The sequence below is a fragment of the Hylobates moloch genome, unplaced genomic scaffold (assembly GCF_009828535.3).
Source record: "Hylobates moloch isolate HMO894 unplaced genomic scaffold, HMol_V3 SCAFFOLD_2, whole genome shotgun sequence".
Lineage (NCBI taxonomy): Eukaryota > Metazoa > Chordata > Mammalia > Primates > Hylobatidae > Hylobates > Hylobates moloch.
Window position 1 is genome coordinate 93,390,789 of NW_026652277.1, and position 13,315 is coordinate 93,404,103.

The 13,315-nt window shown below is 37.2% G+C and overlaps 1 protein-coding gene across 8 annotated transcripts in view; it reads right to left on the reverse strand.

Annotated features, from left to right (window-relative positions):
* The window catches only part of FAM135A (family with sequence similarity 135 member A), a 155,701-nt gene that overhangs the window by 55,184 nt on the left and 87,202 nt on the right, over positions 1-13,315 (reverse strand). For all 8 annotated transcript variants that reach the window (XM_032153951.2, XM_032153936.2, XM_032154015.2 and 5 more), the window contains one exon: positions 3,709-3,864. In XM_032153951.2, the coding sequence (XP_032009842.1) occupies positions 3,709-3,864 (156 nt within the window). The remainder of the gene's footprint in view (positions 1-3,708; positions 3,865-13,315) is intronic.

A 13,315-nucleotide genomic window follows, 5' to 3' on the forward strand; every position in this document is an offset into this window, starting at 1 on the left:
CTTTGCCTGAGTTATTGGTATGCATTCACCTCACCTCTCTATAGAGGTGGACTGGCTTTCAAGTCTTGTCAGAATCCTAAATTTCCAAAAAAAGAATGTCAGTGAGATCCTTTAATGCTTATCAATGTCACTTTAATTTACCCTGAAAACTGGCTATCTTTCTGATACTATTACCATAATTCATTGTTGTTCAAAATCTTGGTAGTGAGAAATGATGTTCCTGAAAATTGCGGAAAAAAATATATTCCATTCATTATGCTATTCATTCTAAATTGCTACATTAAGATGATGCCAGACCATTGGTAAGTTGAATACAGTGATTACGCTATTTTATTCATTGTAGAATCCTTTTTATTTAGCCCTTTAGAGAAGGTGATTGACCTTTATTAGAGAAATTCTAAGAAAAAGTCCTATAAAACAACAGTATTTGATACATGGATCCTGTTTATTACAATATAGCAAAAATAATGAAACAAAACAAAACACACAGGGAGAAAATCAACACCAACAAAAATTGCTTTTTCGAAAAGACAAATAAAATAACAAACTTCTGGTGAGACAATTCAAGAAAAAAAGAGTGAAGGCACAAACAACTAGAAACTAGAATGAAATCAGGAATGAAACTAGAAAACATTAGATATTGTAGATATTAAAAAGATAATTGAAGAATACTATGAACTACTTGATCATAAATTAAAAAACTCAGAATGGGCAAACTCCTCGAAAAATAGAATTTACCAAAACTGATAGAAAAAAAAAATGTAGTATCCCCCCAATACTGTGCCATCTTAATCAAATCACTGGGAAATATAATACAAACCCAAACTGAAGAATAGTTCACAAACTTACTGGCCAATACTCTTCAAAAAAGTCAAGGTCATGCAAAGATAAGGAATTAGTCCAGATTAAATGAGTAAAGGAACATGAAAACTGAATTCAATGTGTTACTGAATTTGATCTTGGAAAAAGTTGTTATGCAAAACATTTGTAAGATGATTGGTAAACCTTAAATATGGGCCATACATTAAATATCAATATTGTATCAATATAAGAAGATCAGTGTATTGGTTAACTTAAGAGAATGTCCTTATTCTTAGGATATATATGCTGAAGTATTTAATGATAAAAGAATACTATGTCTATAATTATCATATTGTTCAGGAAAAACAATGTATGTAAGTATATATGTATGCATATATTTATATGTGTATCCACCTACAAAAAAGAGGCAATGATAAAGCAAATGTGCCAAAATGCTAATTTGTGATTCTGATGAAAATTATATAGAAGTACTCTGCACTACCTTTTTTTATTTTTTTTGAGATGGAGTTTCACTCTTGTTGCCTAGGCTGGAGTGCAGTGGTGTGATCTCAGCTCACTGCAACCTCCACCTCTACCACCTGCCTCAGCCTCCCAAGTAGCTGGGATTACAGGCACTCACCACCACGCCTGTATAGTTTTTGTATTTTTAGTAGAGATGGGGTTTCACTATGTTGGCCAGGCTGGTCTTGAACTCCTGACCTCAGGTGATCCACCTGCCTCGGCCTCCCAAAGTGCTGGGATTACAGGTGTGAGCCACTGCTCCTGGCCAACTTTTTAAAGTCTTCTGTAAGTTTCTGATTATACTTTAGAAGCTTTAGAGTTTTGCCTTTCACATTTAAATCTTCAATCCACTTGGAACTGAATTTTATTTAATATTTACCACATGGATACCCAATTGTCTCAAACATCATTTATGGAAAAATCTCCATCTTTTACACCGATCCACATATGTTATGTCCAAAAATGGCTATGTCCATGTCTGCCCTTTCTCTTAGTTTCCTTCTATTCTAAAATTAAGACCTCCAGTTCATTAAGAAACAATATAAAGTCTGTGGGGTGGGGGGAGGGGGGAGGGACAGCATTAGGAGATATACCTAATGCTAAATGACGAGTTAATGGGTGCAGCAAAACAACATGGCACATGGATACATATGTAACAAACCTGCACATTGTGCACATGTACCCTAAAACCTAAAGTATAATAATAAAAAATAAAAAAAAAATAAAAAAAGAACTTAAAAAAAAAAGAAACAATATAAAGTCAATGAAAACAATAAACCATGAAATGAGAGAGGATCTGTTAGTAAAAACACATAACAAAAGACAGAAAAGTATCAGAAATAAAGAGGAAAAAGTAATCTTATTAGAAATAGGCAAAACATTAGAACAGGCACTTCATACGGAGCAAACCTACATAACCAATAATCACACAAAGCAGTGCTCAACTGCATGGGTAATCAGAGAAATGCAAATTAAAGCCACAATAATATACCATTTCACATCCATCAGTTTGGCAAAGTTTAAAAAGCTTGCCAGTATCAAGAGTTGGAGAGTGTGTGGGGTAACAAACTGTGCTGGTGGGAGTAAAAATTGGTACAACTCTGAAAACTGTCACATTAGCTAGTAAAATTGAAGTTATGCATAACCTATGACTCAGCAATTTCCCTCACAGGTAAGTATTTCAGAGAAACTGGTATGCCAGGACATATACATAAGAATGTTCATAGCAGCTTGGTTTGTAATAGCCACAAGTTAGAAGTAATCCAAGAATCTATCAACAGTAGAATGGATAAACAAATGTGGGTATATTCAAATGGAGATATATTACAGCAATGATAATGAACAATCTACAGGTACTGTCAAAAAAGATGGATTAATATCCTAATGTCTTGAGTGAAAAAGCAAGATAGAGAAGAATACTACTGTACAATTTCATCTATATAGAATTCAGTAACAGGTGGAAACAACCTCTACTATTTAGTGTGCATACATAGGTGATAAAACTAAAACAGAAGGAACTCATCACCACAAAAGACAGTATAGTGATTACTTCTAAGTATTAGGAAGGGTATGGTAATTGGAAAAGACACAGAGAAAACATCTATAGTGTTGAGAGTGTTCTACTTCTTGATCTGGATAATAACCGAAAGGCTGTATGCTTTAATTATTTGATAAAATGTGCCTGTTTTATGCATTTTCTGACTTTATGTTATGTTTTATAATTAAGAAAATTTTTTTAAAAAGGAAAAAAATTAATGATGTTTGGAGGAACTCCTAGTACGTAAAGTAAAATCAGGGTGCATGCAGAGTACATAAGGAAATAAGATGGAAAGATAGTTATTTAACAGTAAACCCTCTTGAGATGCTATACAATAAAATTACATAGAAATACCTGCATAATGTCCACACTAGGTCTACAGTAAACATATATGTGTAATGTGTGGACTGCCCCCTCCATCCTGCTAAGTTTATAATACACATTCCTATATTAGGTCAGTGATAGAAGAAGGGACGGAAAAGGAGAAGAGGGAGATATAAGTTTGAGATAGCTCTCTAGTTCCTGATTCCTGCCCCTAATGAGGCTTAGCTATTAATTCCTATTCTTAGGTTCCAGGGGCTATTCTGTATCATATATTTTCCTATTTTACTTACTTTTAGGTGGTTTTTCTTAGCAGCAGGGATTGTGATTGAAATAGGTCATATGCTTAACTGTATTGTTCCATTCATTCTATTATTAATTTTGGAAGTCAAACAATAACATTATGATAAATGCCTCTTTTCTGACTTATCAATATATAGGTAAAAATCAGGTTTGTTTTCATAAAAATTTTCTAAAGGTAAATAATACTCATTACAATGCTCTAAAATCACTCCTCTTTAACTTACCCTCAAAGTATGGTGCTCTTGTGCTAATAATATTCTTAGTTCTTCGTGTAGCGTTATAACTTCCAGAAACTGTCCCCATAAGGCCATCAAAAGTGAGCAAAGTTGTGCAAGATTCATATTTATAAGTTCTGCCAGTTCATCAGGATTCTCTATTTTCTGAGATGAAAAGAAAAAAAATTTCACTATTTCCCAAGATTTAATGTAACATACTTAAATATAATGTTATTGAGAATATTAATACAAAGGCAAATTTGTGGTTTAAAAAAAGAAATGTGCATTTGTATGTGCATGTAAATGTGTAGAGACTAAGATCAATTGACAATGGTTTTTTACTTACCTGATAGTTACTGAAGGAATTTTCAACAACTTAACCAATATTTCAATATCTAAGATGTCTTGTTAACTGAAATAATGTCAATTGTAAACTAAAATTAAAAATTAGGATGCTACAGAGAATGATCAGCTTCTAACACCAAAATACTGGGAATTTTAAACACAGTGCTCAAGTAATGATGAGAGTTATAATTGTTTTGAAAGATAATAAATTCTTAAGATTTTTCTCCCAATTAGCTAGGAAAAATACTTAAAATATCTATGACTCCTTAGAAAAAATTGTGATACTTTCTGAAGTAGTCCTTTTCTCTCACTCCTATATTCTTAGGTTCTACTTTACTTGTGAGTAATCCTTTTACAGAATTGTCAAACACTTATTTTTTTTCATTTCTAACAATTCACTCACTTGCTATTTATTGAACACATTTTAAATGCTAATGGCCTAGACTCTAGAGATACAAAAATTAATGTGAGAAGTTCACGGTCTAGTGAGGGGAGAAAAGCAGGTAAACAAACTATTATAAAATACTGTTATTAGGACATGATCCAAAGATGGCCGAATAGGAACAGCTCCGGTCTGCAGCTCCCAGTGACACCATCGCAGAAGGTGGGCGATTTCTGCATTTCCAACCGAGGTACCCAGTTCATTGCATTGGCACTGGTTAGGCAGTGAGTCCAACCCACGGAGGGTGAGTAGAAGCAGGGTGGGGCGTTGCTTCACCTGGGAAGTACGAGAAGCCAGGGGACCTCCCTCCCCCAGCCAAGCAAAGCCATGAGGGCTGTGCTACCCAGCCAGATCACTATGCTTTTCCCACAGTTTTTGCAATCTGCAGATCAGGAAGTTCCCTCACCACCAGGACCCTGGGTTACAAGCACAAAACTGGGCAGCTGTTTGGAAAGACACTGAGCTAGCTGCAGGAGTTTTTTTCATACCCCAGTGGTGCCTGGAACCCCAGCGAGACAGAACCGCTCACTCCCCTGCAAAGGAGGCTGAAGCCAGGGAGCCAGGATTTAATGTAACATACTTAAATACGTATGGAGCCAGGGAGGTCTCTCTCAGGGGGTCCCTCTCCCACGGAGCCCAGCAAGCTAGGAATCACTGGCTTGAAATTCTCGCTGCCAGCACAGCAGTCTGAAGCCAAATGGGCAAGATCAAGCTTGGTAGGGGAGGGGCGTCCGCCATTACTGAGGCTTTAGTAGGCAGTTTTCCACTGACAGTGCTAAGGAGGCCGGAAGTTTTAGAGTGGGCAGAACTCACCACAGTGCACTGAAGCAGCTGTGGCCAGACTGCTTCTCTAGATTCCTCCTCACTGGGCAGGGCATCGCTGAAGGAAGGGTAACAGCCCCAGTCAGGGGCTTACAGATAAACTCCCATCTCCCTGGGACAGAGCCCCTGGGGGAAGGGGCAGCTGTGGGTGCAGCTTCAGCGTATTTAATCATTCCTGCCTGCTGGCTCTAAAGAGAGCAGCTGATCCTGACAAAAGGGATTCTCCGAGCACAGTGCACCAGCTCTGCTAAGGGACAGACTGCCTCCTCAAGTGGGTCCCTGACACCCGTGCCTTCTGACTGGGAGAGAACTCCCAACAGGGGTCGACAGACACCTCATACAAGAGAGCTCTGGGTGGTGTCAGGATGGTGTCCCTCTGGGACGACGCTTCCAGAGGAAGGAGCAGGCAGCAATCTTTGCTGTTGTGCAGCCTCCGCTGGTGATACCCAGGCAAACAGGGCCTGAAGTGGACCTCCAATAAACTGCAACAGACCTGCAGCAGAGGGGCCTTACTGTTAGAAGAAAAACTAACAAACAGAAAACAAAAACATCAACATCAACATAAAGGACCCCCACACAAAAGCGCCATCCAAAGGCCATCAGCCTCAAAGATTAAAGGTAGATAAATCCATGAAGATGAGGAAAAACCAGTGCAAAAGTGCTGAAAATTCCAAAATCCAAAATGTCTCTTCTCCAAATGATTGCAACTCCTCTCCAGCAAGGATGCAAAACTGGACAGAGAATGAGACTGACAAACTGACAGAAGTAGGCTTCAGAAGGTGGGTAATGACAAACTCCTCTGAGCTGAAGGAGCATGTTCTAACCCAATGCAAGGAAGCTAAGAACCTTGATAAAAGGTTACAGGAACTGCTAACAAGAATAACCAGTTTAGAGAGGAACATAAATGGCCCAATGGAGTTGAAAAAACAACACGAGAACTTCATGAAGCATACACAAATATCAATAGCCGAATCGATGAAGTTGAAGAAAGGATATCAGAGACTGAAGATCAACTTACTGAAATAAGGCATGAAGATAAGATTAGAGAAAAAAAAATTGAAAAAGGAATGAACAAAGCCTCCAAAAAATGTGGGACTATGTGAAAAGACCAAACCTACGATTGATTGGTATACCCGAAAGTGACGGGGAGAATGGAACCAAAATGGAAAACACACTTCAGGATTTTATCCAGGAGAACTTCCCCTAACCTAGCATGACAGGCCAACATTCAAACTCAGGAAATACAGAGAACAGCACTAAAATACTCCTCAGGAAGAGCAACCCCAAGAACACATAATCTTCAGATTCTCCAAGGTTGAAATGAAGGAAAAAATGGTAAGGGCAGCCAGAGAGAAAGGTCAGGTTACCTACAAAGGGAAGCCCAGCAGAATAATAGCAGAGCTCTCTGCAGAAACCCTATAAGCCAGAAGAGAGTGGGGGCCAATATTCAACATTCTTGAAAGAAAAGCATTTTCAACCCAGAATTTCATATCCAACCAAAAAGCTTCATAAGTGAAGGAGAAATAAAATCCTTTACAGACAAGGAAATGCTGAGGGATTTTGTCAGCAGGCCTGCCTTACAAGAGCTCCTGAAGGAAGCAATAAATATGTAAAGGAAAACTGGTACGAGCCACTGTAAAAACACACCAAAATATAAAGACCAATGATACTATGAAGAAACAGCATCGACTAATGGGCAAAATAACCAGCTAGTACCATGATGACAAGATCAAATTAATAGATAACAATATTAACCTTAAATGTAAATAGACTAAATGCCCCAATTAAAAACACAGACTGGCAAACTGGATAAAGAGTCAAGACCCATTGGTGTGCTGTATTCAAGAGACCCATCTTATGTGCAAAGACACATATAGGCTCAAAATAAAGGGATGGAAGAATATTTACCAAGCAAGTGGAAAACAAACAAACAAATAAACAAACAGCAGAAGATGCAATCCTAGTCTGATAAAACAGACTGTAAACCAACAAACATAAAAAAAGACAAAGAAGGGCATTACATAATGGTAAAGGGATCAATTCAACAAGAAGAGCTAACTATCCTAAATATATATGCACCCAATACAGGAGAACCCAGATTTATAAAGCAAGTTATTAGAGACCTACAAAGAGACTTAGACTCCCACACAATAATAGTGGGAGTCTTTAACACCCCACTGTCAATGTTAGAAAGATCAACGAGACAGGCAATTAACAAGGATATTCAGGACTTGAATTCAGCTCTGGACCAAGTGGACCTAATAGACATCTACAGAACTCTTCACCCCAAATCAACACAATATACATTCTTCTCAGTGCCACACAGCACTTATTCTAAAATCGATTACATAATTGGAAGTAAACACTCCTCAGCAAATGCAAAAGAATGGAAATCATAATAAACAGTCTCTCAGACCACAGTGCAATCAAATTAGAACTCAGGATTAAGAAACTCACTCAAAGCTGCAGAACTACGTGGAAACTGAACAACCTGCTCCTGAATGACTACTGGGTAAACAATGAAATTAAGGCAGAAACAAAGAAGTTCTCTGAAACCAATGAGAACAAAGAGACAATGTATCAGAATCTCTGGGACACAGCTAAAGCAGTGTTAACAGGGAAATTTACAGCACTAAAATGCCCACATCAGAAAACTGAAAAGATCTAAAATCGACACTGTAACATCACAATTAAAAGAATTACAGAAGCAAGAGCAAACAAATTCAAAAGCTAGCAGAAGACAAGAAATAACTAAAATCAGACCAGAACTGAAGGAGATAGAGACATGAAAAACCTTTAAAGAAAATCAATGAATCCAGGAGCTGGTTTTTCTGAAAAGATTAACAAAATAGGTACACCACTAGCGAGACTAATAAAGAAGAAAAGAGAGAAGAATCAAATAGACACAATAAAAAATGATAAAGGGGATATCACCACTGACCCCACAGAAATACAAACTACCATCAGAGAATACTATAAACACCTCTACACAAACAAACGAGAAAATCTGGAAGAAATGGATAAATTCCTGGACACATACAGCCTCCCAAGAGTAAACCAGGAAGATGTTGAATCCCTGAATAGGCCAATAACAAAGTCTGAAATTGAGGCAGTAATTTATAGCCTACCAACCAAAAAAAGCCCAGGACCAGACAGATTTACAGCCGAATTCTACCAGAGGTACAAAGAGGGGCTAGCACCATTCCTTCTGAAACTATTCCAAACAATGGAAAAGTAGGGACTCCTGCCTAACTCATTTTATGAGGCCAGCATCATCCTGATACCAAAACCTGGCAGAGACATAACAAAAAAAGAAAATTTCAGGCCAATATCTCCAATGAACATCGATGAGAAAATCCTCAATAAAATACTGGCAAACCTAATCCAGCAGCACATCAAAAAGATTATCCACCACGATCAAGTTGGCTTCATCCGCAGGATGCAAGGCTGGTTCAACATATGCAAATCAATAAATGTAATCCATAAACCACATGATTATCTCAATAGATGCAGAAAAGGCCTTTGCTAAAATTTAACATCCCTTCATGTTAAGAACTCTCAATAAAGTAGGTATTGATGGAATGTATCTCAAAATAATAAGAGCTATTTATGACAAACCCACAGCCAATATAATACTAAATGGGCAAAAGCTGAAAACATTCCCTTTGAAAACTGGCACAAGACAAGGATGCCCTCTCTCACCCCTCCTATTCAACATAGTATTGGAAATACTGGCCAGGGCAATCAGGCAAGAGAAAGAAAGAAAAGGTATTCAAATAGGAAGAGAGGAAGTCAAATCAAGTCAAAGACATGATCGTCTATTTAGAAAACCCCATCATCTCAGCCCAAAATCTCCTTAAGCTGATAAGCAACTTCAGCAAAGTCTCAGGATACAAAATCAATGTGCAAATATCACAAGCATTCCTATACATCAATAATAGACAGAGCGCCAAATCATGAGTGAATTCCCATTCACAATTGCTAAGAAGAGAATAAAAAACCTAGGAATCCAACTTGCAAGGGATGTGAAGGACCTCTTCAAGGAGAAATACAAACCACTGCCCAAGGAAATAAGAGAGGACACAGACAAATGGAAAAACATTCCATGCTCATGGATAGGAAGAATCAATATTCTATCTATACTGCCCAAAGTAATTTATAGATTCAATGCTATCCCCATCAAGATACTACTGACTTTCTTCACAGAATTAGAAAAAACTACTTTAAATTTCATATGGAACCAAAAAAGAGCCTGTATAGCCAAGACAATCCTAAGCAAAAAGAACAAAGCTGGAGGCATAACGCTACCAGACTTCAAACTACACTACAAGGCTACAGTAACCAAAACAGCATGGTACTGGTACCAAAACAGATACATAGACCAATGGAACAGAACAGAGGCCTCAGAAATATCACCACACATCTACAACCATCTGATCTTTGACAAATCTCAAAAAAAAAAAAAAAAAAAAAAAGCAATGGGGAAAGGATTCCCTATTTAATAAATTTAGTACTGGGAAAACTGGCTAGCCACATGCAGAAAACTGAAACTGGACCCCTTCCTTACACCTTATACAAAATTAACTCAGGATGGATTAAAGACTTAAATGTAAGAACTAAAACCATAAAAACTACAAGAAAACCTAGGCAATGCCATTCAGGACATAGGCATGATGGGCAAAGACTTCATGACTAAAACACCAAAAGCAATGGGAACAAAAGCCAGAATTGACAAATGGGATCTAATTAAACTAAAGAGCTTCTGCACAGCAGAAGAAACTCTCATCAGAGTGAACAGGCAACCTACAGAATGGGAGAAAATTTTTGCAATCTATCCATCTGACAGAGGGCTAATATCCAGAATCTACAAGGAACTTAAACAAATTTACCAGAAAAAAACAACCCCATTGAAAAGTGGACGAAGGATATGAACAGACACGTCTCAAAAGAAGACATTTATGCGGCCAACAAACATATGAAAAAAAGCTTATCATCACTGGTCACTAGAGAAATGTAAATCAAACCCACAATGAGATACCATCTCACGCCAGTTAGAATGGCAATCATTAAAAAGTCAGGAAACAACCAATGCTGGAAAGGATGTGTAGAAATAGAAACACTTTTACACTACTGGTGGGAGTGTAAATTAGTTCAACCATTGTGGAAGACAGTGTGGTAATTCCTCAAGGATCTAGAACCAGAAATATCACTTGACTCAGCAATTCCATTACTGGGTTTATACCCAAAGGATTATAAATCACGCTACTATAAAGATACATGCACACGTATGTTTATTGCAGCACTATTCACAACAGCAAAGACTTGGAACTAACCCAAATGCCCATCAACAATAGACTGGGTAAAGAAAATGTGGCACATATACACCATGGAATACTATGCAGCCATAAAAAAGGACAAGTTCATGTCCTTTGCAGGGACATGGATGAAGCTGGAAACCATCATTCTCGGCAAACTAACAAAGGAACAGAAAACCAAACACCGCATGCTCTCACTCATAAGTGGGAGCTGAACAATGAGAACACACGGACACAGGACGGGGAACATCACACACCAAGGCCTGTTGGGGGGTGAGGGGCTAGGGGAAGGACAGCATTACGAAAAATACCTAATGTAGATGACGGGTTGGTGGGTGCAGCAAACCACCATGGCACGTGTATACCTATGTAACAAACCTGCACGTTCTGAACATGTATCCCATAACTTAAAGTATAATAAAAATAAAAAATAAAATAAAATAAAATATATTTCTCTCTGTGTGTGTGTATGTGTGTGTGTATCCTCAAAGGCTGCTTAGCACATGTGATACTGCTACTCTCAGTTTATTTTTATTTCTTTTTAAATACTGCAATTCAGCAGGCTTTTCCTCCCCAACTCGAATCACACTTTCATTTACCTTGCCTAACTCAGAGAAGATGCTAAACAAAAATTAAACAAAATTATTAAGAAGGGGAGGAATTATGATCATGTCCTATTCACTTTTGTGGTTCATAGTAGTAATTCAATTAATAGTTACTGAGTGAATAAATGAGTGAATGAGAAGTTACACTCTTCAGATAAGAAAAAAATCTTCCAGAATTCATAAAAAACATTTACATGTTTACAGAATTTATGGAAAATATTTACATTTTTATGAAAAAGAGCTCCCATAATTTATGGAAAAGGTTTATAAATACCAGAAGCCGGAATGGAAGCTAACAGTCACGATATAATGAATAAAGATTCATCAACATATGATGAATTTCCTGCTGTGTTTTTTTCCCAAGAGATGGTTTTATATATGTAGCAGAAATGAAGCTAACAAGTTTTTCATGTCTCTTTTAAGAATATGGACTTTAAAATATAAGCTGACATAAGCTGAAACTTGCATTATTATTGTCCCCAAGGAGGGTTTTAATGGAGTTTAGAAAAAGAAGAGTTGGATAAGTATTTGAGAGTAATTAAATAGCATTGTATAAGACATGAAACACTTTACTTAGCATAGTCTATACAAAAGTAGAAACAATTCTCTGGCCTTTAACCCAGACTAATAAATAAATAAATAAAATATGCAACTCTCTTTTTATTCTTCCTGAGAGCAAGGTTATCTAGATACCTAGTACTTATTAATTTTATTCCCTAGGGATCATGATACCGCAGTTCTGAAAGAGAAAACTTTAGTACTCTCATTGTTGGAAAAGCATCCTTGAAGCACAGATAAACTATTTCTCTGGTTTTCACAAATCTCTTGTAATAAATACCAAAATAAATAATAATACAATTCTTTTTTATATTAAAAAAGGAAATTAGAATTAAGTTTGGCAAGATCTCTTATATATATATAAATGTAGGAAGAAGATTTTACATTTTTGTATTTTTCTTTTTTTAAACTTGAGACAAGGTCTCATTACATGGCCCAGGCTGGAGTGCAGTGGCTACTCAAAGGTATGAATACAGTCTCAACTCCCGGACTCAGGCAGTACTCCCACCTCAGTTTCCTGAGTAGCTGGGACTACAGGTGTGTGCCACTGTGTCTGGCTATATTTGTGTTTTTTTCAAATCACATTATCTTATATATATATTTTCCCATAACATTCACTGATCTTGTTTGATTGCAAAATGCTGCTTTACTTAGAAAATATGGGAAAACAAAAAAAGATGAAAAAAGTTCATTTCAGTGTACCGGCTTCAAGTTTTTTTCAATTATATACATAAAGCAAAAGCTAAAATAATATACAGTTTCATACAATTTTCACTGAATATAATACAGTATGAACATTTTCCTACTTCATCAAACACTTGCTTAAAACATCTTTTTTTTTTTTTTTTGAGACAGAGTCTCACTCTGTCGCCCAGGCTGGAGTGCAATGGCGTGACCTTGGCTCACTGCAACCTCTGCCTCCTGGGTTCAAGCGATTCTCCCTGCCTCAGCCTCCCAAGTAGCTGGGATTACAGGTGCCCGCCACCACGCCTGGCTAATTTTTGTATTTTTAGTAGAGATGTGGTTTCGCCATGTTGGCCAGACTGGTCTCCAACTCTTGACCTCAGGTGATCCGCCTGCCTCGGCTTCCCAAAGTGCCGGGATTACAGGCGTGAGCCACCGCACCCAGCCAAAAACATCATTTTTAAGGCTGTATAACTTAGATTACAAGTATCCCATAATTTGTTTAACTATTCTACCATTGGGCATTTATTAAACATTTTTACAATATTATGAATCTTCACATGAACCTCTGTTTAGCTTTTGGTATACACTAAGAAGAGATATTTTTCTGGCTGTGGATACATACTGCCAAACTAATCCCTGAAAAAGATATACAAGGTATGAGAATTTGTATCTCACCATGTCTCAAGACGCACAAGTTATAGGTTGTTGATGTTAAAGTTTATGACATCCATTTACATACTGAAATTTAAATATGTATATCTAAAAAATTTATTAGCAATACATGGATACATATGTGTTATTTTTAAACATTTAATATAGACGCATATAAAGAAAATTCCCCC